This window comes from Fukomys damarensis, unplaced genomic scaffold, assembly GCF_012274545.1.
Source record: "Fukomys damarensis isolate Sample0158 unplaced genomic scaffold, DMR_v1.0_HiC HiC_scaffold_31, whole genome shotgun sequence".
Lineage (NCBI taxonomy): Eukaryota > Metazoa > Chordata > Mammalia > Rodentia > Bathyergidae > Fukomys > Fukomys damarensis.
Window position 1 is genome coordinate 6,515,563 of NW_022900943.1, and position 23,379 is coordinate 6,538,941.

The window sequence follows — 23,379 nt, forward strand, 5'->3', positions numbered from 1 at the left end:
TTATAGCCTTCTCTGCTTTAAAAGGACTATACGATACTCTGGTTTCTCTTCAGATCTCATACATCTTTCACCTTTTAAAAGGAGTGTGCACACATGTTTCTTTCGAAATCCAGTTTTTACCAATAACATAAAGACATACCATAATCTATTTATTTATTTATTTGTCAGTGTCTTTTATTGATGCAAAGTTTTTTGTCTTGGAAAGACAAAATAGTTTTTGGTAAATTGTACAGTTTTACTTACAGTCAACAGACAAACACATTTTGTTTTATGGTTGATATCTGGTAAAATGTGAATTTTTATAAAAATTGAAAGTACACCTTCAAGGAGTTTTCTGTCTCTGGGTCCTCTAGATGGCTGAAGCTGGACTAGAAGCACTTCTTTCTTCAGAAGTTAAAGGAACAGTGTGGTCTCCTCTTGAGAAGTGGAGATGCACACTTGCTTGCCTGATTGCTTGAAGTGGGAGCAGAGCAATATGTACTTATAAGCCGAATCATGCCTATGGTTTTATGGCAAATATTAGAAATTTAGGAAATATTTGTTGAATTCTTCCTGAAAATTTCAGTATTTACCTTTTCCTTTATTCTCCTATGTTTTAATCAGGAAACAAAGGCTAGACTAGACTCAGTTTTCAGTTACAGTTCCAGGATGCTACGGATAATTGATTATACTATGAGGGTCTCATTTTATTTGGTTTGATTTTTTCCGCTCTGCTATAAAAATGTATGTGTTTTGGCCAGGTATAGTGAAAATATAAAGCAGTTTGCTTGGCCAGCAGTTAGTGCATGTAAGACAGTGATGCGTGTAGTACTCATTGAGAAACTTGTTTAACCAGAGAAATCCCAGAACTACCAGAGCGAGAAGAAGGTGAAGGAGAAGAGAGTGAACTTCAGAACGCAGCATACAGCAACTGGAATCCGCCCAGGAGGTAAGGACTGTTTCTGTTTTGTACCCACTCAAAGGATATATATGTTTAAAGATAGAGAAGTATAGTTTCAGGTACTGTATTTCAGCTTTCTTCTTGTCATTTGGGCGAGTTACTTAATATTCCTAATCCTGTACTTCTTGTGTACAATGAAGAAAATAATGTATGTCATATGGGGTTAAAAGTAACATATACGCAATGATCTGGCATATAGTATGGACTATATAAAATCAGAGAAAATTCTGCATAGCTAGTTGGCATACATAATATGTTCTGGATAGTTTTAGACATAACACCATTTAAATTGTATTTAGCATTTGTAGAAACTCTATGCCAAGTATGTATTTAAAACAGGTGTGTGCCTCTGTAAGTGAGCAGCTTTGTTAGTAAAAGTTTATCCTAAGTTTATCCTAAACTATGCTCCATCTAGTGCTGCTCCCACATATAATAGAGAAGACACCTTTCTTGAACATGCTCAGATACATCACCGTGTCCCCTAAGGCATGTTGCGATCAGACTCAGAATGTCCCCCAAAGCCTTGTGGAAGGAGATTGGGGCACGGGGTGCCATTGTCCCTCGTGGGATCCACCACCGATGAGCTTAGCAGTGAAGTGTGCTGTTGGAAGGCGGGGCCACCGTGGTGGGGGCTGCTTTCCTCTGCCCAGGCCTTTCCATCTTGGTGTTTCTCTGTAAGCCTGCTGAACATGGACTGAAACTGTGAGCCAGTAGAACCTTTCGTCCTTTCAGTTGCAGTTGTTAGGTATTTTGTTCCAAAATGAGGTATGTAACTACTGCGGCACATAAACACATTCATACTAAGTAAAATCAACTTGAGTTTGACAGGACACCATGATTTGTGGATAACAGAAAGTGAATATGATCACCGCTTGGCCTTTTGGAAGTAAATATGCCTCCCAAACCCAGCCTCAAAGGGCTTACTACGTATTTGTCTGGGCAAGCTATAGAGACAGAGGAAACAATTAAAAATGATACAGAATATTTTGCATTAATTGTAAAATGTAAGTGATCATTTCATATCCCTCAAAACAGACTAAATGTAACAATTTTGAAGTTGCCTTGTTCTTCGTAAACATTAGTGTTTGCTACACAGTAAAAACAATACTCTAGAGATGAAATATAGCTTGTGATTCTTTCCTTGCTCAAAATAAACTTGACCCTGCAGTCTTTCTATTTAAACATTTTCAAAATATGCAAAGCATCTTACGGTGCTGTAAGAAAAGTAGCAGTTCCAGTCATCCCAAATTAGTTTTGAATTTGAACTTATGCGATTCAGCTTTTAAAAAAATTCCAGGTCTCCCCAAAGCTCTGCCCACTTCGAGAACACAATGAACACGATGTAAGTGGTAGACCCATGGCACAGCTATGAGGTATTAAGTGTCTTATGTATTTGTAGACTGAGGAAGAAGTAAGTTAGATGAAATTATTTTGTTACACATGGTCATAATTTAACATAAATTTTGCCAGACAAGAATGACAGGCAAAAAGATATGTTGGTTGGTTTTAAGAACACCATAGCAGGCAGAATAGTCTGTAGACAGCAGTAAGCGAAATGATTGGGGTCAGTAAGAGCTTTGACGTTTTCTAAGACAAATTTATTTCTGCTAGGTCTTGACTACTTTGTTACCAAAATAGGGCCCATAACAGACCCTTGTAGGGCTTGAGGGAGAAGTGGGTGAGATAGCATAGCTGAACCCTGCTGCAGAGGGATGATATTCAGTCACCAGGGCCAGCCTGGGATAACACAGTTTTGAACACTTAATAGCTAAGCAAAGAAGGAGGAGGCTTTGAACCCAAGAATCACTATGGACTTTTCTTACAAGACTGTATTCCTTTCCTAAGCTTTGACATTCACATCAGCCCAAGAAGCTTAACTGCTTTACGTGAAGAAAATGTTTTAATCCCTCTTTTAAAAAACCTGCGCTCCATTAGTGTGTTAGAAGTGATGTGTTAGTTTTTGGGGAAAGTTAATAGACATAATGAGGAAGCATAACAGAATCAGTAGAGTCTTTGGCAATTAAATCTTATCCACTCATAAAATCAACATATATATATTCTTTGTGTGAAGATAGAGAATGCATTTTAGCAGAGTGTTATTGTTAAGACTCCAAAATAGTAGTTCATTTTTGTGAGTAGTTTTCGTTTATAGAATTGATAGCGAACTACAGGTAGTTTTGCAGCTTGCTCAGTTTTCCCCTCAGTCTGATCTTCTGGATCAGACTAAATCCCTAGTTCATTCAGCTTAGTTGTCTTGATTTCCACCATGTGACTTGGCCATTCTTTGTCCATCCTCAGGTTGATGTTTGAGTAGGTAATAGTGACTTGCTGTTATAATAATTCTACATAATAATGTATCTGTATTTCTTTGGGCAGATTTAGAGTATATGTCTAGAAGCATAATTACTGGCTCGTGGTTTATGTGTAATTTTTACTCATTAGTTAAGCTGTTCAGCTGCTCTTTATGAGGGTTGTGCCAACCTTTATATCTCTGTCCCTTCTGTGAGCTCCTCTTTCCCTGTCCCTTGTTAGGACACAATGGAGTCATTCTTTACAGAATGTTTTGTCATTCTGATTGGTGAAAATTGGCACCTTTTCCTAACAAATAGAGCATAACTGGATTAGTTGGACGTGGTATCCATTTGCTCACTTGTCATGTTGTTGAAGAAGAACCGTCATCATCATAAAAGGTTTATTGGGTGTTTACTATGTGGCAGTGCCTGATTTGCACTTGGTGTGTTGAGTGATTTAATCATCTCACAGATCTCTGTGGCAGAGTCCTTTACTGACACTGTTTCACATCTAAGAAAGAATGAGACAGACTAAGCAAGGTGTGCACTGTTTCATGATGACCATGTTGAGAGGCAGAGCAGGGTGAGACCAGAACCTGGAAACTTGCTCGTTGCCTAGAAAGTGTGACCTCAGAGTTGTGCTTCACCTTTGCCTTTCTGAATCATTCTTTTTAAGCCTATGTATAAAGCTCCGCATTTCTTCTGTGGAATTAACTGTGATGTGAAAATACCCTATACATCGTTTGATTTATAGTTTCATTTTTTTTCCCCAGAATATCTACTGTGTTCTGTCCCATGTATGATGAGCTTGGTTCCTTGACACTCTGGTCATTTCAGCAGCTCTCTCTCTAAGTTGCTTTTTCCATAGCTAAGGATCCACATCTTTTAGTTGTAGGCAGCATATTTAAAATTTTGCTATCTGTGCCAAACTCTTAGGAGAGAATTAAGGTGCTGTTGTCCACAGGTTATTTTACCTCTCAACAGTTCTTTCCTTCTTTGTACAGTGGGGCTGATCATGAGTACGAGAAGAAACTGTAATCCACTTAAAGCATAAGCATGAGCCCTTAATAAATGTTAACTGTTATTGCTAGGATTTTGTACTATTCCAGAAGTTACCTAACTAGCAGGTGCCCAGGAGATGTTTTATTTCCTTCTTTGCTCCCTCCCTTCCTTTCTTCCTTTTAAGAGGAAACATAAATATTTCTATTTACATGTGTACTCTGGCTTCTTAGAAATGGACCTGAAGTGGCTAAAGTTGCTGACTTGTGTGGTCTGGCAGTTTACCTTAAAAAATGCCTTAAGAAACAGAAGAGGATACTGATTTTTTTTTTTTCACAGAATTTCTAGAGTGAGAGAAAATGATGAATAGAATTTTGACTAGTTTATTCGTGAAGATTGTATAAGATCAAGGCAAGGATCATGGTAGATTCTTTAAAACTAAACTGGTAAAGTTTCTAAGATTATAGTTTCCTGTTAAATAAAAGTACTGACCAAAGGAAAAATGTGTCTCAGCATTTGTGTTTATCTGATTCATTGAGAACCTCCTCTTTTATCTATGATGCACTTTAATCCCCAGTCTTTTATTTTTGGATATCCACTCAGTTCTCAGTCCTTGTTTGACCTCACTTGCTAAGGCCGAGGGCACATTTGACCATGCTGTCTTCTTACTTATTGGCCAGCGTCATTTTCTTTTGTGCAGCTTGGAGCAGACTGCAAGGGTTTAGCACTGATCTGGTGCATCGTCTCAGACAAACACCTCTCCGCAAATCACCTTACTCTTACATACCTGCCTGTGCACTTTAGATGTGTAGTTTCAGTTGCTTCATAAGTCTTACAGCTATTTGTAATTACACATGATCTTTTGTTTACTCTCTGAGTAGGGAAGTGCATTCAAGACAGGCAGTAGCTGGTACCAAAGGCCCATTGCTGGAGCATATGCTATGAACTTGAAGCAAAAGGAAGGAGCTGATGTGTGGCTGGATTGGAGAGAGCAAAGTTTGGCTTAGGGAGGTAGAAGAGGGATCAGATTATGTGGGATTTTGTCAGCCATTGTTCTTCATGCCCTGACTATTAATGAACAGGTCTGCTTTGACAAGAAAGATTTTGCAAAGGCAGGCCTCTAATGTAGCGTGTGCAGGAGTGTTCTTCCCTTGATTTGGCTGCTGAGCTTTGAAGCTACCATCTGTTCAGTGGTAGCTAAATTCACTGACTACTTTGTGCCTGTAATATTAAAGCTCCTGCAAAATGGTACTTTTACATCGGCCTGTGTCCCAGCCTGGATTGTGAGTCCATTGTTTACTTAGATCAGCTGCATACATACACTAGCATTTATCAGGCCCTACAAAGTGCATATTAGGAAAGCATTTTAAACTGTCTTCTTTTACTACCGGTATACCATTATTTTAAAGGCTTTGCTTATTATTATTTTTAACAATTTCAGTCATTTTTGTACCTATAGTTCATTGGTATCAAGTGCATTTACATTGCTGTAAGTGATACTACCATCCATCTGCAGAGCTTCAGTCATCTTGCAAAACTGACCCTCTGTGCCCAGTAAGCTGGAAAGTCCCATTTGTCCCTCCTCCCACTCCCTAGTAACCACCATTGTACTCCTCTCTAAAAATTTGACCTCTATGGGTTCATATTCATGGACTCATATGGTATTTTTCCTTTATTTCATTTAACATAGTGCCCTCAAAATTTATGCGTTGAAATAGTTTTCAGATTTTTCTTCATTTTTAAGGATGAATAATAATATACTCTGTTATGTATTATTTTGTTTCTTCCTTTATTTTGATGGGCAGTTTGGTTGTTTCCACCCTTTAAATATTGTGAATAAAAAATTCTTCTATAATGTAAGAGCAGAAAGTATCTCTGTGAGACCTTGTTTTGAATTCTTTTTGGTATACAACAAGAAGTAGAATTACTGAATCATATGGTTTTTGTGTTTTTAATTTTTAAAAGTACTACTTCCATAATAGCTGTACCATTTTGCATTCCTACCAAAAATACATGGGTTCCCAATTTCTCTGTATCCTCCTCAGTGCTTGTTACTTTCTGCTTTTTTGATAGTTGCAATTTTAATAGGTATGAGATAGTATCTTATTGTATGTTGACATATACATGTAACGATTAATGATAGTAGGCATCTTTTCATGTATTTATATGCCATTAATATATCTTCTTTATAAATGTCTATTCAAGTTCGTTGTTCATTTCTTAATCTACTTGTTTGTTTGTAATTGAATTTTACAAGTCCTCTGTTTGTTCCAGCTGTTACTCCCTTTTCAGATTGTGATTATTAGATTTTATTTACCTCCTGTGGCTTGTCTTTTTACTCTCTTGGTGGTGTCCTTCATACAGAGATTTTCATTTTGATTGTTCCAACTTGTTTTTTATTTTTTCCTTTGTCAGCGCCTTTGGTGGCATATACAGGATGGCACTGTAAAATCCAATATTAAGAAGTTTTTCCTACATGTTTTCTTCTGAGTTTAAAAATTTATTTTTTATAGGGTTGAACTTTGGAGAGAACCGAGCAAATCCTTGGGCATCAGCATTGTTGGTGGACGAGGGATGGGGAGTCGTCTAAGCAGTGGTGAAGTGATGAGGGGCATTTTCATCAAGCATGTTCTTGAGGACAGTCCAGCCGGGAAGAATGGGACCTTGCAGCCCGGAGACAGGATAGTAGAGGTACCCTCACGAGCTTTCTGTGTCGGGACTCTTCCCCTCTGCCACCTGCTTACCAAAGGAATTGCCATCTGGGTACTATTACACTGCTCACTGTTAGAGAAAGTATGTTTGTGTTTAAAACACCTCTTTCCATCCTTCATTTTCTCCTACGTATATGATGACACACTGTGGATCTCAGTGTAGAAGCTGATGCTTAGGAATATTGCCAACTAGCTTTTAAGATATTGGCCCCACAGTAAAATAATTATATCTGCTTGAAAGAATGAAACAGATTTCTTAGAAAAGTTGAATTGTTTAAAAAAGTGTATATATATGTAATTATATGTCATATATAATGTATATATCATAATATATAATGTACACATCATAATTAAGTTTTCCAGCAGGATTTATTTTGAGAAATACTTTATCATTTCAATGAGGAAAAACTTTGTTGGGTGAGATTTTATTCCAAGTAAATCTTTATTGTTTATAAAATCTTCAAACACTAAGTTCTTGATTACTGTTTATAAATGTTTTCCTCCCAGTGCAGTCAGGGGGGATCTTCTCTCAGTGACGTGTACCCTGACCACTGCAGACACTGCCTGTTTGCACATGCTTGTGCACCTGTGCATATTATGCGTGAGATGGAAGTGTGTCATCAGTTTGTCCCTGATTCCTAATTCAAAACAGAGTCTGGTGTTCTAAGCGTACTTTTCTCACATGAGTCGCACACACATTTGCTCTGTGCTTGTTCCCGGAGGATCTGTGTCATCGCAGGTGCTGGGGCCGGGCTCTGGATGACCCACCGTAGATATGGCGTCCCCTGCCGGCAAGGAGGCTGCCGTGCAGGCTTCTCCCTTCAGAGCGGTAGCCAAGTACAGGTATATTTAAAATGGTGCAAAATAGGAATTGACCCAGATTTTCCGATTTATGGAGTAAACTGAAAGTGACAATTTTAAAATGAAGACAACTGTATTACTAATAATTGCCATTGTAATTATACAACTGATTGCATCAATTTCTAAACTATATAACATGCATTAAAGTGCCATATTGTTTAAATTTTATCCATAATGACTTTAAAATGAGGATTTATTTACTTATTCCTTTACTGCTTGTCTCTGAGAGGCAGAGAAGGAATTTATTGATATTTGAGAGGCAAGCAGAGGCCCTGTCCCTTCCCTCCCCACTACGATCATTTATAGGGAACAATCATGAGCTGTTTCTAACTGCTGCATCCTTAGCTTCCTTTAGGTTTTGTATTGGCTCACTTTGAAATAATTCTTTGTGAGTTCAAATTTTAGCCATTGAAAAGTTTATTTCATACATTCTTTATTATTCTTTAGCTTAAATAGAAAATTAAAAGTATTATAATTATTTCAAGAAAACATTGGTCATAGTTTGTCCCAAAATATTGTTTATATGTATTGAGTTAAAATACACCTTTCATGTTGAAAAGAGAGACCATTAAGGAGTAGCCACAGCTGAGCATGGGTGGTGCCGACTGGTACCTGTGTAAAAAGGCTTTCCCACTGCCCAGATTGCTTTGGCCCCTGGACCACAGGGCTCTGACCTCTGCCTGTGCTGAGAAGACCTGAAAAGGAGAGCAGGTCCACAAAGTAGTGCTCTGTTCTGAGTATAGCGCAAGTGTGGAGTTACACTAAGATATCTAGCATCCTGTTAAGTTTTCCCACTAATGGAATGTATGGTAAACACATAGTAGACAGGAATACTGACCTTTGTTTTACAATAACCAAAACTTTAAAGCCTTTTTTTTTTGGTACTAGGGAATCAAACTCAGGCCCTCGTGCTTGCAAGGCAGACAGCAGAACCACTGAGCCAAACCCCTGGCCCTAAAGCCATTTTTAATGTTTTGTCACCTGTGTGTCAACTTGGAGATTTTCAAGTAAAGTAGTAATTCTTTGTGATTCTTCAAAGATGATGATGTCCTATGCCACCATCTGATAATTGACTTTCTGTTCCACAATTGTGTCCACTCTGAGCTTCCTTGGTAATTGGGAATGATAAAATGGCAATATGAGCTACAGTTTTCTGGCAGGATTAGCATTTGGTTTTAACTATTTTCTTCCTTGTTCATGTAGTATATAAGCTGAACTGATCATCATCTAAATGGTCGGTCATCATTAAAAAATCGCAGAATAACTTGTACTTTCAAACTGTTCATATAAAAATTACTAACAGATGAGCACATCTTGGCTTCCAGCTCATGTCATGTCTGTTGCAAAGATTCTTTTACAAAACTAACCTTACTGTGATCTGATTTTTCTAAATAGCACAGTTTCATTTTTAACTTGAAGTATCCCAGTATAGAAATATACAAAGCATCACTTACCTCCTCCCAAACTCCTCTAAAATGAATTAGAAGAAAATCAATATGTGACTTTCATGATGAAGATAGCGCTGCTAGTCCCTTTTATTTTTTGTTTTAGTCTGTTTTATTATATCTTTATTGATGCTGATTTATTAATTTAAAGGAACAACTCAGCAATGTTAGGAGTACAGAAACAAACTGCTAACAGGTGATTACTATTTCAGAAATCTGTGTCCAAAAGAAGTCTGCTAGTCAGATGAGAAGTTTCACAGCCTTAAAAGTAGTCTCAGTTCTTGTAGATACTGACGCAAATTTTGCAGGAGCCTAATGGAGGATCCTCAAAACCCCAGATCCACAAATTGTTCTTCTATTCTGTAGCTTCTGGAATGTTAAGCTGAGGCCTTCCATTGCAGGTGGATGGAATGGACCTCAGAGATGCAAGCCATGAGCAAGCTGTGGAAGCCATTCGGAAAGCAGGCAACCCAGTAGTCTTTATGGTACAGAGCATTATAAACAGACCAAGGGTAAGCGAACATAAAGGGCAAGGTAGGCATATCCAAACAGCGCTCTACGCGGAGCCTCATTCAGCAAGGGCCAAGCTCTCTGTGTGAGCACATATGGATTCATGAAGTCCCAAAAGACTTATTAAGATTTTTTTGCTCTTTTAAACATCAGGTTATCTGGGAAATCCCTTTCACCATGTTTTATAGTCTTAAAGTCTGTTGAAAATGCATAGAAGTAGGATTTATTTGTTTTCCTAAGTGTCTAGATGGTTACTCATATTCATTATAGTCACAAAATACACAAATTGTTGAAAGGCCTGTGGTGTGGTCATTCATGTTAAGTCTGTGATCTCTATAGAGCCCCTTGGAAGCCAAAAAGATTACATTTCCCTTAAATTTATTCTCCAGACAGAATCTGCCGTTAGTGTGTAGTCAGATCTCTGACCTATTTGTGCATCCCACTGAACAGAGTTTCACAGAATGGATTTTGTTTATTACAAGTAATTTTATAATTGCTGTTATTGGCTGTAATCACCATATAGCTCCTGGTGGGCAGAAACCTGCTAATCCATCTTACCCTCAGTTGTCAGAGGCAGAATAGCTTTGAAAACATTTTAGAAAATACAGGCACATCTAGTGAACATTGATCATAAAGAAGAATTCAGATGAGGCTTCATGGATTTAATATGTCCTAATGATGGTGAAGGTGAAAATTAGAACACAATTTGAAACGTTTTTTTCCTATTGCTTCTGTATGCTTCTGAAAAAGTTTTTTATATGCAAGAGTTCCTAAATATATTTTTGTTGCATAACAAAATTCTTTAAAAACATGGGTGCTCCTCAGAAGTTTTCATACTATTTTAAGAATTTCTTAGCTTCTTAGAGCTCTCAGTCACTGCTTGTGGATTTAACAACCTCTGTTCTACTAATTCTCTTTGAATTATCTGCTTGTCTTTAAGGTTGATTGTCTTTAAAAGAAAAACATCAACATATATGAGGGAAGTTAAAAGTATCATCTAAAATTAAAAAAATACAGTTTTATGTATAAATACTTTGAATTTAACTTGTAAAATTAAGATATCAATGCTCACATAATGAAACATCTGTGGATGACATTAGCAAAAGTAATATTGGTCTTCTGTGTCATGGAGCACAAAGTAGCCAGGTATATTTCACTGGTCCTTCCTTTATTCTTAAGGCAGGTATAGCTCTGGTCGTGGTTCCTTTAAGGAATGAATTTAGTAGTTTTTAAATAAGCAGTTTCCTTCACATCTGCAGTTTTTAATCATTCGGTTGCTTATTGTTAGGTAATAATTATCCATTCAGATAGAAAATCTGCCAAGTGGTAGGGCTGTATCATGCTGCATTCTTTACAAATCCATTCAGTTTGTTTAAATAACTATAAATCCTTTTACATTTGTTTCCATTTGTTGTATCAGACACAGACACAGCATGGTGTTGTTGCTAAATGGCTGTTTAAGTTAAAGCTTTTTGTGTGTGGGTGAGTTCTATTCCTTTATTGTTTTATCTTTAATTTCCACCTTTTCCATCTTTTGGGAGAATATTATAATTGATGAATAATGGTTCTTAATATTACTCTGAAAAGTTCAATTACAAACATTTCAATCAATGGCCACCACGTTTTCTAATGAGCCTAGAAAGATACTGTCTGATACACCTGGAAAATATTACTGTTTTATTATGTAAGGTATAATGACAACTAATTTTTAAGTAATTATCCCAGGATAAATCTTGGTTGAAGTGACATGTTTAGTTACATTATGTACATTTTGTTTTGGGAAATAAGAATTAATTTTGCATTTAAAGTGAAATATACTTTGTTTCCAGGAATGTACCTCCCTGTGGAAATAATCATGTCTCTAGTAATATAAAGCAAAATAGGAAAAAACACAAATTAGTGGTGAATGTTTTCTCTGTGAATGGAGGATAAGGCTCTTGGGAATCTTGTGTGTAGCCGATGGACTGACTGCTCTTGTTGGCCCTTAGGTTGGTCATGAGTCAGAACCTCCCAGCCAGTCCTGATCACTGCCACATTCGGCTCCCAGGACTTAGTATGGCCCCCTGATACCACTCGTGGGCCAGAGAAAGTTTTCATCTTCCCTGAAGTTCTTCTCAGTTAATAATGTTTCTGCTTTTATCAGCCCCTGAGAATACAGACAGCTTTGTCTTTAATTTTTTTAATAGCAGAAAACTATTTCTGTCTTTTCCTAAGAATAGAGTGACCTACTGTTTCCTCTGCCATTCTCATCCTGTCCCTTTATACATGCCATCAGGGCCAAATTCTAATCCTATGAGATCTGCAAATTTTAACAACAAAAGAAAAGCAACCAAAAATTACAGATCTCTTTAACTATTCTATTTCTTGCTTTTATGGTTTTGTTTTCTGTTGTGCTACATAATTACAAAGGACACTTGAAGTAGAAAAATACCATGTGTGAAGATTGGAAATAATCTCTACCCTCAGTGTGTGGAATTATTTTCCTTAGGATTTGGTTTCCATCTCTGCCCTGTCATCGCTTCCATTTTAATAAATGGTCATGTTCCTTGGCATTTGTGATACTCCCTTTTGTAAAGCAGGAGTTGACATTTTAAACTGAATTGGAGGGAGAAAGTCGAGATGGGCAGAAATGTCATGGTGCCCGTATCTCTCTCCCTGTCTTCCCTCTGCAGAGGAGCAGATTGAAAGGGTAATGTAGCATACGCTTTGGTACGAGCGCACGTGGACACAGTCTTCCCAGCGTGTTCTTCCACAAGGAGTGGGGTCACATGACAACCTCTCTATGCTCCACCCCTGCCAGTGGGACTTTTTTTTATAGACAGAAGTAATGTAAACATTTAATTGGAGCCAAAATGAATTTTAAATGTCTACAGTTTCCCCTGAAAGATATAGTCAATAAAAGAAAAAGATAGTGGGTGTGAAAAAAAAGGAGAAGAATTTATTGTGCTAAGGAAATTAATTTTTTTTAACTATAAGAATGCTAAATTCTATCTGGCAGGCATCCTGCCTTTAATATGTATATTCAGCTCTAACAGTCCTGACTCAGGCAAATCATTAAATCTGTGAAATGCTCTAGAGCAGGACTTCAGATACTGTTCAAAGCCTGTAAATTACCCAGTAATATGGGAAATTTTATAGGAATTTTGTTTTAAAATATGAATCATCATGTTCCTACCTTTACAGAAAGTGAACACCACTATAGACTGGTTTATTTCTCCATGTTTTTAAATGTATTGCTGTGAAGCAGCCTTAATATCTAGTTAAAATTGGAAAACAAAATTAAGGAATAATGAAGGTTATGCATGAGCTAACAGATAAATGTTCATTATTCTTTCTGGAATATATAGACTTTTAAAATAATATAATTGGCTTTTAAATATAAATAAAAGAAACTGGATAGCTTTAATTTGAAATGTGTTGATATTCATAGAGTATAAATTAATATATAAAGTAAGTAAAATATGTATGTCTGTGATAGAAAAGCTATTCAGTGAAAATGACTTTGGGGGTCACATGACCTTCCAGTTGATATGTAGCTTGTGCACTGATCTATGCTCCACTATCAGTGTAGGACATAACAGGCAAGCCTTCAACACAAACTTAAGATGATGCCATCAGTTACTAGATACATAGAATCTAGTTTGACACACAGTTCTTCAAATCAGTAAGTATTGTGTTATAAAAACTGAGTTGTTTTAAGTACATTTCTTTTGCGCTCAGCGCCTCTTATGTTTCCTTTTAGAAATCCCCTTTGCCTTCCTTGCCGCACGGCCTTTACCCTAAGTACAACTTCAGCAGCACTAACCCATTTGCTGACTCTCTCCAGTCCACTGCTGACAAGGTTGGATGATGCCCGTTGTCTTCCATTGCCTTTTGCAAATGTTTTGTTCTCTGTTACTGTGCTTTGTCCCAGTTATTGTTTACATGTGGCCAGGAAAAAAAATCAAAACTAAAAAAACAACAGTGTGTTTGGAGTGGGCATGTGAATTTTCTGTGGGAAATTATTTATTTTTATGGCTGAAACTAAGTAGTCTTTTCTGAAGGGGAAGGGAGTAACCTGAGTCCAGTGCCTTTCCTGAATTTTAGTGTGATTTAAATTTTCTGATACTCAGATTTTTGTTAATTGCCAAGTGATCTGCTTTTATATAAAACTTTTAAAACCTTGTATTGGTTTAGAACCTTTCAGACTTCACAAGATTGCCACAGAGCTCTTCTGTGAGTCAGTTGTTCCATAATAATTGTATAGGTATACTCGCGGGAAACTGTTGAATATTCATCCAGTGTGTCTGTGTAATTGCCTGAGTCAGGCAGCTTAACTGTTTCCAGGCTTGTAAGTCTACACTTGGATAGTCTCATAAGCTGATAAATTATAAAAACCAAACAAATTTATAAGAACTTATATACCATAATTTGATCATGGAAAGGAAGAAAGCTGTCACTGATTTATTTTAGGACACATTTTATGAATATTGTAATATAGATAAGTGAAGATGCCATTTCTGAAGAAATATGTTTTTATTACTGTAGGAATTACAGAATTCAAGTAGAATTATCTTCCACTGTTCCCCAACTAACCCTTTTGCTCCCACACCATTTAAGGTTTGTCTTCAATGTGAAATTTTTCTAAGTGAGTGTGTTAAAGTGTGTTCTATGTTTGTGTTATACTTAATGTATATGTAGATGTTATGGAGTGATTTCAAGTACACTTTGCATTTTTGCCAAAAAGTACTAAATGATCTTTGTTAAAGACTTATGTTTTCCTCAGTAAACTTTAGGGAGTGTTAATAGCAAGGCTGTTAGATCTTGATAAAATGAGGGTACCAGTAGTGGTAAAATAGAAGACCTTATTTTCCCTCAAGTAAATACAGGCTGATATTAATTTTGTGGCGAATCGACTATGTTAGGTACCATTTCAGTTTGTCACCAGTATGAAAATGGTGTGCCTAAGATCTTGAACAGCTTTTAAAATAAGCATGTTTTGTTTCTTTTTCTTAAAGAAAATAACATTCGAAAACTTACACAACAAGATTTGCATAATGTGTATCCAGAGATTTATTAAAATAAATGGAGGTTTAATTTAGATTTTGTCACACTTTTTAAACATGAAATGGACTCAATTCAGTCTTGCTAAATAACACTTTCTATTATTACAGAAAAGTAAGTTTTCTTCAAAATATCTGAAGTAGATCTGTTGTAGTTTTGGAATCTTGATAAGATCAAACGAAGTTTTACATGTTTGTTCATTTTTATTTGTGCATTATTAATGAGACAGATTTAAAGAACCACACTTGGGAAGATAACTGAAGTTTCATTTGCACTAGGAACTTTCTTCTGCTTGGCCAGTGTCATGTAAACTGAACATTTTAGTACAGCAAATGCTGTAACCTCAGAATTGATTGCCCTGCTGCCTATCAGCTGTTTCTGCCAGATAATTGAGGGCTTTCTCAGTCATCAAAGAGAGATCACATTCATGTCACATTGTTTTAGAATATTTTGTGGTATTCTGATTTTTGGCACCAAAGTATTCCTAACTCTGCATGGATATCATTTAATATATTTGTATTATTAGATGTAGTATTTTCTTTAAATTACAAGTTATGTGAGATGTTTTTTATTCAGAAAAAATGTAAATCAAAGGATGGAAAATGCAGGTTGAAAGCAGTAGGAAAAGCTTCATACAAGGGCACATACCTGACCCAAGTCATGTGCTGTCTTACTGTGGTGATCAGAGGAGACAGTGTTGTCATGCAAAGTGCACCAGTGGAATCTAGAGTTAAGCGATAGGAGGCCGAGTACCACTGGGTGATTTTTGAAGGAAATAGTTCACTTCCTATGACCTCAGGTTCAAAGAGTTTACTCCTGTGCAGAAAGCACAGGCTTGGTGAAGTAAAGAGCTTCAAACACGCTCTGTTCTATAAGAGCTAATACAAGAGAATGCCAGTCTTGTTTCTTAAAAATAGGACCTTTGGTCCTAAGGGGCAGTGAGTATGTCACACCCACTTGTGTTTTCTCATTTTCCTGGTGAATGAGAAAGGTAGTGTTGCCCCTTAGCAGCATGCCCATTGGGGTCTGTGTGCTTTGTACTCACAGCCTGAGCCCTGCTAGCTGAGTCCATGTGTGGAGTGCTGTTTCTTTTGCATGGATTTGTTGAGAATCACTTGGGAGAGGATTCAGGTAGCAATACAGGTCTGGTTATATCTAGACTCACTCACGGGTTTTGAAGAACAGTCTCCTCGTTTCTCTCCTCTTCCGCTTCCTCCTCTGTAATCTTGTCCTTCTGTTCCTCCTCTTCTTTCTCCTCCTTCCCCTCCTCCTTTTCCTTCATCTCCTCTTCTTTGTTTTGTTTCTTGACAGACTTTTCCAGGCACAGACCCCTCTGTATTTATACATTTTGAATAAGAATCTTTTTTTTTTTCCCAACAGGGGAAGTTTTAACACTTTTCTATCTTAGGTCCTTTAAGCTTTCAAATTGAATTCCTCATTGGCATAATAGCACATAAGACCTTTATAAGGTGTGTTCTGGTGCTATTTTGTAAATTTAAAGTTTACCTGAATCCTACCTAGCATTTTATGTATGCATATATGAGCTTTCCATGGTTTAGTGGCTATTTTAAAGCCAGTTTTGGGCCGAGGATTTAGCTCAGCGGTTCTGCCGCCTGCCTTGCAAGCGCAGGGACCCAAGTTCAATCCCCAGTAGCAAAAAAAAAAAAGCCAGTTTTGTTTTGTGTGTGTGTGTGTGTGTGTGTGTGTGTATGTGGTTTTTTGGTTTTTTGTTTTTTACATTGTTCTGCTGGATTTCTTGTCCTTAAAAGTTTTGTTCCTTAGACTGCACAGACCCACAGCATTCTTCTTGTTCCCACAGGCACCCAGCCACTCAGAGCCAGAGCCAGAGCCAGAGCCAGAGCCAGAGAAGGCTCCAGTGTGTGAAGTTCTTCGGCCCTCTTCTCCAGCACTTGCAGAAATGGGCAGTGATCGTGCACAGACATCTGCAGGCACCATCTCCGAGGATGTGGACAGAGAGGATGAGTTTGGCTACAGCTGGAGTAAGTTGTCTTTCTGTGACTCATTTAATCACAAGCAGCATTAAAATAGCTGTGAGGTTCTCAGAACTTATGTCTGCTTCAGCTTCAGCGACTCACACTGCCATTGTGTGTGGGGAAAAGAACTGTTTGTTTTAGTTGAATACAACATACATTCCTGAGGCATAAAATCATATTTTTCCTTTCCTTTAAAACTTCATTGCTGTTAAAGCCCCTTTGCTTCTCATATGAGAACTGAAGAGGACAGAGCATTTTCTCAGTGCACAGAATCAGCTGTCTGCTGATAATTACCCTGAAACTCCTGAAAATTTCTGTGTAGTACAGTGACATAGTACAGTGGTTGATATGAAAACTGACCCTTTGTTAAGTTTTTTAATGACGTCCAAGTTTTAATCCGGTGATTATTTCTTTCTAAAAATACTGTTCTTCCCCTGGTTTGCTAATGTTAAATTGGTTGATGTCTGAGGAGTACCAAGCACAAGCTTGATGTACAAGAATCATTCACAAACAGTTAACATTAGGGCCCATGGGGATCTCTGTTTCAAAGGAAAAAGAATATTTTACTGGGAAAGACTAAACACTTAGCCAAAACTTACAAATGTGTCATTATGTTAAAAAAAATCTAATTATTTTCTTTAAGGAAACTATCATACATATTTTTTGAAAGAGCAGAATATAAAAGTGGTGCTATTAGTTTCTAGGAGTCAAAAGAGAACAGCTTATTTAATGTAGTTAAGAATGCAGGCCATTAGCCATGTAGCAGTTTTCTAAGGCATGATTTATAAAGTTCGTAGTTTTTATTCTGCCTCATATCAATGGTTTTAGAATATGCTATTAATCTCATCAAGGTGACCAGAATATGCGGAGAAGGCGGTGCACCTGGAGCGTGGGTTTCCGTCTTCCAGCCGTCCTGTGACAGAATGGCAGAGTCTCAGTGTCTGCGGTGTGTGCCTGGCACACGGCCTGCTGGCCTGGACTTGCGGGTGCTCCTTCCTGGGAGTGCTCACCCCTCCAGGCACTGGAGCAGACCCTGTGGCTCCTGAGGAGAAGGGTGTGGATCACAAGTTCACTTCTTGAGGCCATGGAGGGGGAGAGAAACGGTCTCATTTAGTCGGGACATGGGTCTCAAAGCTGGAGCAGCTACATCCATGTGTCCCAGCCTAAGAAAACTCAGTTCCTTCATTCTGGGAATGTGAGCCAGGTGACTCCCACCATGAGATAATGCGCAGGGTACATTTTACATGGGAGAGGAGCTCCTGCCCATCAGTGAAGATGAATGTTCTGGATTCTTTGTTTGTTTTGCTCCATAAATGATAAAATAAATTTCTGGTTCAATTGTAGTCTTTTCAGAGTTTGTAAATGTGAATCATCACTTCTCTTGGGCCTGATTACACTAAAGTGAACTTATTAATCAGAAACTGTGCCCTCCCACCGTTGATACAAAGAAATTCCTCAAAGTTTGGTTATTCTGGGAAATCAGTCCTAATGCCCAGGGAGCCAGTCTGATTTTCTTTTAGCTGTCAAAGATTACATTTTGGTACAAACAATGCCTTTTTGAGATAAAACTGAGTGACCTATCATGATAAAGTGTATTTGGCTATGAACTAACTTTTAATACATATGGTATTGTTATTTTTGTGTCTAGAAAATATAAGGGAGCGTTATGGAACCCTGGCAGGCAAGCTCCACATGATTGAACTGGAGAAAGGGCATAGTGGTTTGGGCCTAAGTCTTGCTGGGAACAAAGACCGAACCCGAATGAGTGTCTTTATCGTGGGGATTGACCCAAACGGAGCAGCGGGAAGAGATGGTCGACTGCAGATCGCAGATGAGCTTCTGGAGGTAAATTCTATGGACAGCTTTCTTGTCTTGCTGTATCAAAGCAATGGGATCTCCAGAATCCAGAAAGTACCCAGACCTCATATGTTGACCGAGACAACTATCACTGGCCTAATAAAATAGATGCATTGCAGCAAATCTGGCTGTAAACCAAATCTGTGCTCTAGAGTCAATGTTCCCATTAACTTCCATTAAAAGGTCATGACTGTATAGCACCAGAAACAATTTTTGCTCCAAGACAGTAATAAAAATCACACTTCAAAAACATTTTTGGGCTGCATTTTTATTAGGAGTTTTGAAATAGTGAAATGACTTGCCATTCCCCAGGCATGACGTTAGCCCCCAGGGCATTCCAGAGGTGGATTCCCCTTGGGATGTAGGCTAGGGGTGAGGCAAGGGGATTTAGGGCTGAATAACAAGTAAAGTAACTCAGCTGCCAAACACAGTTAATTTGTGAACTAAACTTGATAGCACCAAGAATGTATTTGTTCCTGCTGTTTGTCCTTGCTACCTAGAGGCAGCACCCATATCTTGCGATTGCATTTACACTCTGATCTTCCCTGTAGGCTGTGTAGACTCAAACAGCCATGGTGGAATGGCTGGATGGCTGAGCTGGCAGTTTCTGCTGGTGTTGTGGGGCTGAGGCCCTGTCTGCTGCCTGTATTTTGAGTCTCCCTAGCATTGCTTCTCCTAGGGGAGAAGGCGCCTGTTTCCAGGACAGGAATATTGAGACCAAATGGGAAAGGAGAGAGTAGAGGGCTTTCCTGGATGGTCTTCGTAGGTCACAGAGCCATTGCCCTGTTAAGTGAGTGGGAATCCAGTGCCTTTGAGAAAGTTTTCTGTCTGCTCTCCCATGGGTGACCCAAATGAGGCTTCCACCAGCAGTCCCTGGTGTCCAGGTCACGCGCATCATGTAACATTGGCTTTACCCATGGTTTTGTGTACATCAAAGGTCAGGCTATGTTCTAGTGAGGAAAATACAGAGAATATTTTAAAGAAGGAAAAAGGTTTTATTAGCTGGATAGGATGACAGAAGCTTTTGGAATTAAAATTTGGGGCTTAACCAGTGATGCTTAATTTTTACAGATCAATGGTCAAATTTTATATGGAAGAACTCATCAAAATGCCTCATCAATTATCAAATGTGCCCCTTCTAAAGTAAAAATAATTTTTATCAGGTGAGAATTTTCTTTCACTGATTTACCAAAATACTTTTCGTTAACATTTAGTCTCTAGTTCTTTTGCATAAAAAACATTTGTGTTTATATGTGAGTGTTGTAGTTCCAAGTCTTTAGAATTAGAGGCTATTCCCTAATATTTTGACTCTTAAAGTAAGAGTATGGAAATAATATTTGGGGTTGATGCTCTTTTTTTCTTTTAGAAATAAAGATGCATTGAGTCAGATGGCCGTATGTCCTGGAAATACAGTAGAACCTTTGCTTTCCGCCTCAGACAATCTTCAGAATAAAGAGGTATTTGTAATTTATGTTTATTGCTGTGGGAAAATAGGATTGACATATACCCCCTTATAAATTCAGTTAACTATTACAGACCACTTACAGGAATGGCAAAGATAAATGAATTACCACTTTATTGCTAAGAGTTTATAGCATGGTAAAGAAGACACTTGTGTAAATAAGCACCTCTGGTGTGAAGGCTACTGTTAGAGTCTGCATAGGCAGTAGTGAGAGTAGGAAAGGAATTGTCAGTTCTGCCTATGGGGGAGGGGTGAGAATAAGGCTAAATTTAGTAAATAAAACAGACAGGATGTACAAGACTTCCAAGTGTCAGTTGTGATTACCAAAATAGAAAATGTAGAAAAGGAGCAAATGTTACAAAAATATACCTCACTCTTACTGAGATAGCTTAAGAATGAAATGCCTGTTGGGAAGGCTGGTAGAAATACACATTGGGACATTTGGTCTAAAGTCAGAGATCAGTTCTCAGAGAGACTTTTCACTTATTGGTGACGGAGTTGAAGCACAGCCCACAGAGAGCATTTAGGGAGAAGAGCGCTTCTGCTTTCTCATGTAACGTGGACTAGGAGGAAGGCTAAAGAGAGAGGTCAGGGAGGAGGAGAAGAAGCAGGTTATACTGCAGTTAATGAGTGATGTTTCTAAAGGTTGTGTCCTATAGCCTCAGAGGTCTCGGAGACATCCAGTGAGAGGACTGTGGAGATTCCCTGGATGGGCAACTAGCACATTATTGGGAAGCAAGTGACGTATATGAAATTAAGGAGTAATACCACTTCTGGTAGTAGTTTTGATTTTGAAAAGCTTTGGATACATGTGTAAGATGGATAAAAGAGCTGGGTGTGGTGGCACATGTTTGTAATCCAAGCACTAGGACTGCTGAGGCAGGAACATCATAAGTGAGATCCTACTCTGGACAATTTAGCAAAATCATAAATTTAAATAAATAAATTCTACTAGTTACCATTCCCATAACTCAGACACAATACCCCACACCCACAACTTAAAGGGGAAGAGATCCGATTTAGCTCGGAGTTAGGGCTTCAGTAATGGTTGGCTGGTACAAGGTAGGAGCATCATGGTGGAAGGACATGGTGAGCAGAGTCGCTCCATTCATGGTGGCCAGGAAGAAGAGCACAGGGAAACAGCGAGAGGAAAGGAAGGGGCCAAGTCTCTGCGCACCACCCTGACACACTCAGACCTGTGCTTCACCACCCCACGCCCATCATGTGGACAGTGCACTTTCATGGCCACATGAAGTGAAAGGGAGGGAAGTAGTTCAGTGCAGAGGCCAGGGCGACGTGCAGGAAAGAAGGAATGAATGGAATGGAGCAGGAATATAAAATCAGAGGAGCCGTGGTGACCCTCAGTAAGGAAGGCACAGGAACAGAAACACTTTTCTGAGTGCCTGTGAAAACATCTGTCACAAATCATTCTCCCACTGAAATTTCTTCTGATTTTGAACTGAATCACACTGTTATTTAATATGGACAACTTATAAGGCAGAAAATTTTAATTTCCTATTAATCTTACTAAATATGGTCCTTAAGAAAATGGAATGTTTGCCTGTGGCCACAACCACCCTGAATGTGCCCTGAAGATAAGCAGGGTTGGGCCTGGTTAGTACTTGGACAGGAAAATGGAGTACTGTAACGGTTTCAAGTAGAGCATTTAGTGTTTTCAGAATTCACTTGACAGATATACAGAAAGAACAGTGATGGCCCCTGTGATGGCCCCTGTGCCGGTGCTGTGCCACCGTACTTCCTTGAGGTAGCGGGGCTGCTCTTAGGGTCATCGTGGGGTGAATCTAGGCTGCTTTCTGAACTGCTCAGTTGTTCTTGCTCCAGAACAGCTGCTGTCCCGTCATACTTCCTAAGCACTTTATCAGAATGTAGTTCTCATAAATTCATAAGATATTAAAGCAGTACCACTGAATTGTATTGTATGAGATAATTTTGGTTATGTGGGCCTTATAATTAAGCAAATAAGAATACTAACACTAAATTACCCTTTTTGCCACTTCCTTTCTTCTGTCAGGTAGAACCCAGTATTCCTGCTTCTGATCTAGCTGCGGACCTCAGTTCACTTAAAAATGTGCGCCACCTGGAGCTTCCCAAGGTAAGTGTGCTTGGGGCAGCGGGCACACCTCACACCTGCGCTCCCGCTCGCTGCTGCTCATACGTGTGGTCTGCACACCAGCGGCATCAGCCTCACCACAGTCCTGCTAGAAAAGCAGACCCACTCCCTGAAGGGGAAGATTCTGGGACGAGCCCAGGAGTTGGTGTTTTAGTTAAGTCTTTCTGGTGATTTAATGCACAGTAAAATTTGAGAACTACTCGGCTAATCAGTACCTAGCAGGAGCCCACCTTCCTCTGCCTTCATGATTATTTCAGGGTGTGAAATTCACTATCTTGCCTTTGATTCATTTATGGGGCCCTGCTAGGGAAGAAATAAAATAAGAAATAGGAAGTGTAGTCTTGTGTCTCACAAAATAAAAGCTCTGATAACTAGAGGTCTCACTTGGACCATCAGTGAGGTATTTGTTTTGAGAAACTAAACCTTAGGTTCAAATGACTGCTTTAAAGAGGTGGCTTGCTGATCAGAAACCTCTGCCTGCTTTCAGTTGTTCAGGCCACCCTGGGAAGCAGTGAAATCTGTGGCGTGCTGGGGTGGAGCCGAGAGGCGGTGGATGGGAAGAGGAGGATGTTTATGAGGCGCGCTGAGTGGTCCGCCCTGCCGTGTGCAGACAGAGACCGGCCCCAGAGTGTTCTGTCTAGGTGGACTCTCTTCATACGTACAGAACTCACGCACTGTGCAATCTTTCTTTCCTTAGTTTCCTGTCCCATCAGTTAAAGGTCATAATAGTACATATGACAGCAAATTGCAAAGATTAAATGAGTTGCTTATTACTGGCACATTGATTTCTCTTTACAGTAGAAACAGCAGTGCAAAAGTGGATTACTGTAATCCTAGATATCTAAGGGAAGTTTTTATTATGTGTTATTTTGTAATAGAGAAAAAAGGACCCAGGTTATTAAAGCCTTTGCCCCTTCTCCCTAGAAGTCCATACACGTTCATTAGAATTCCTCATTCACCATTAGAGAGACATGAGGCCTGATCCAAAATATAGTCAGTGCTCCTGCCGAGTATCATCTGACAGAAAGGCGGGCTCATAAAAAAACTATAATGTGGGGCCAGGGATTTAGCTCAGTGGCTTTGCCGTCTGCCTTGCAAGCACAACATCCTGAGTTCAATCCCTGATACCAATAAA

The 23,379-nt window shown here is 38.8% G+C and overlaps 1 protein-coding gene across 10 annotated transcripts in view; it reads left to right on the top strand.

The window, feature by feature from the left end:
- Mpdz (multiple PDZ domain crumbs cell polarity complex component) overlaps positions 1-23,379 on the top strand; it is a 143,039-nt gene that overhangs the window by 86,304 nt on the left and 33,356 nt on the right. For 6 of the 10 annotated variants that reach the window (XM_010630975.1, XM_010630978.1, XM_010630982.1 and 3 more), the window contains 9 exons: positions 836-928; positions 6,744-6,921; positions 9,649-9,759; positions 13,500-13,598; positions 16,620-16,800; positions 18,443-18,639; positions 19,723-19,814; positions 20,018-20,108; positions 22,146-22,226. In XM_010630975.1, coding sequence (XP_010629277.1) covers positions 836-928; positions 6,744-6,921; positions 9,649-9,759; positions 13,500-13,598; positions 16,620-16,800; positions 18,443-18,639; positions 19,723-19,814; positions 20,018-20,108; positions 22,146-22,226 — 1,123 coding nt within the window. The remainder of the gene's footprint in view (positions 1-835; positions 929-6,743; positions 6,922-9,648; positions 9,760-13,499; positions 13,599-16,619; positions 16,801-18,442; positions 18,640-19,722; positions 19,815-20,017; positions 20,109-22,145; positions 22,227-23,379) is intronic. The other 4 variants (XM_010630980.1, XM_010630984.1, XM_033757660.1 and 1 more) reach the window with 3 other exon arrangements.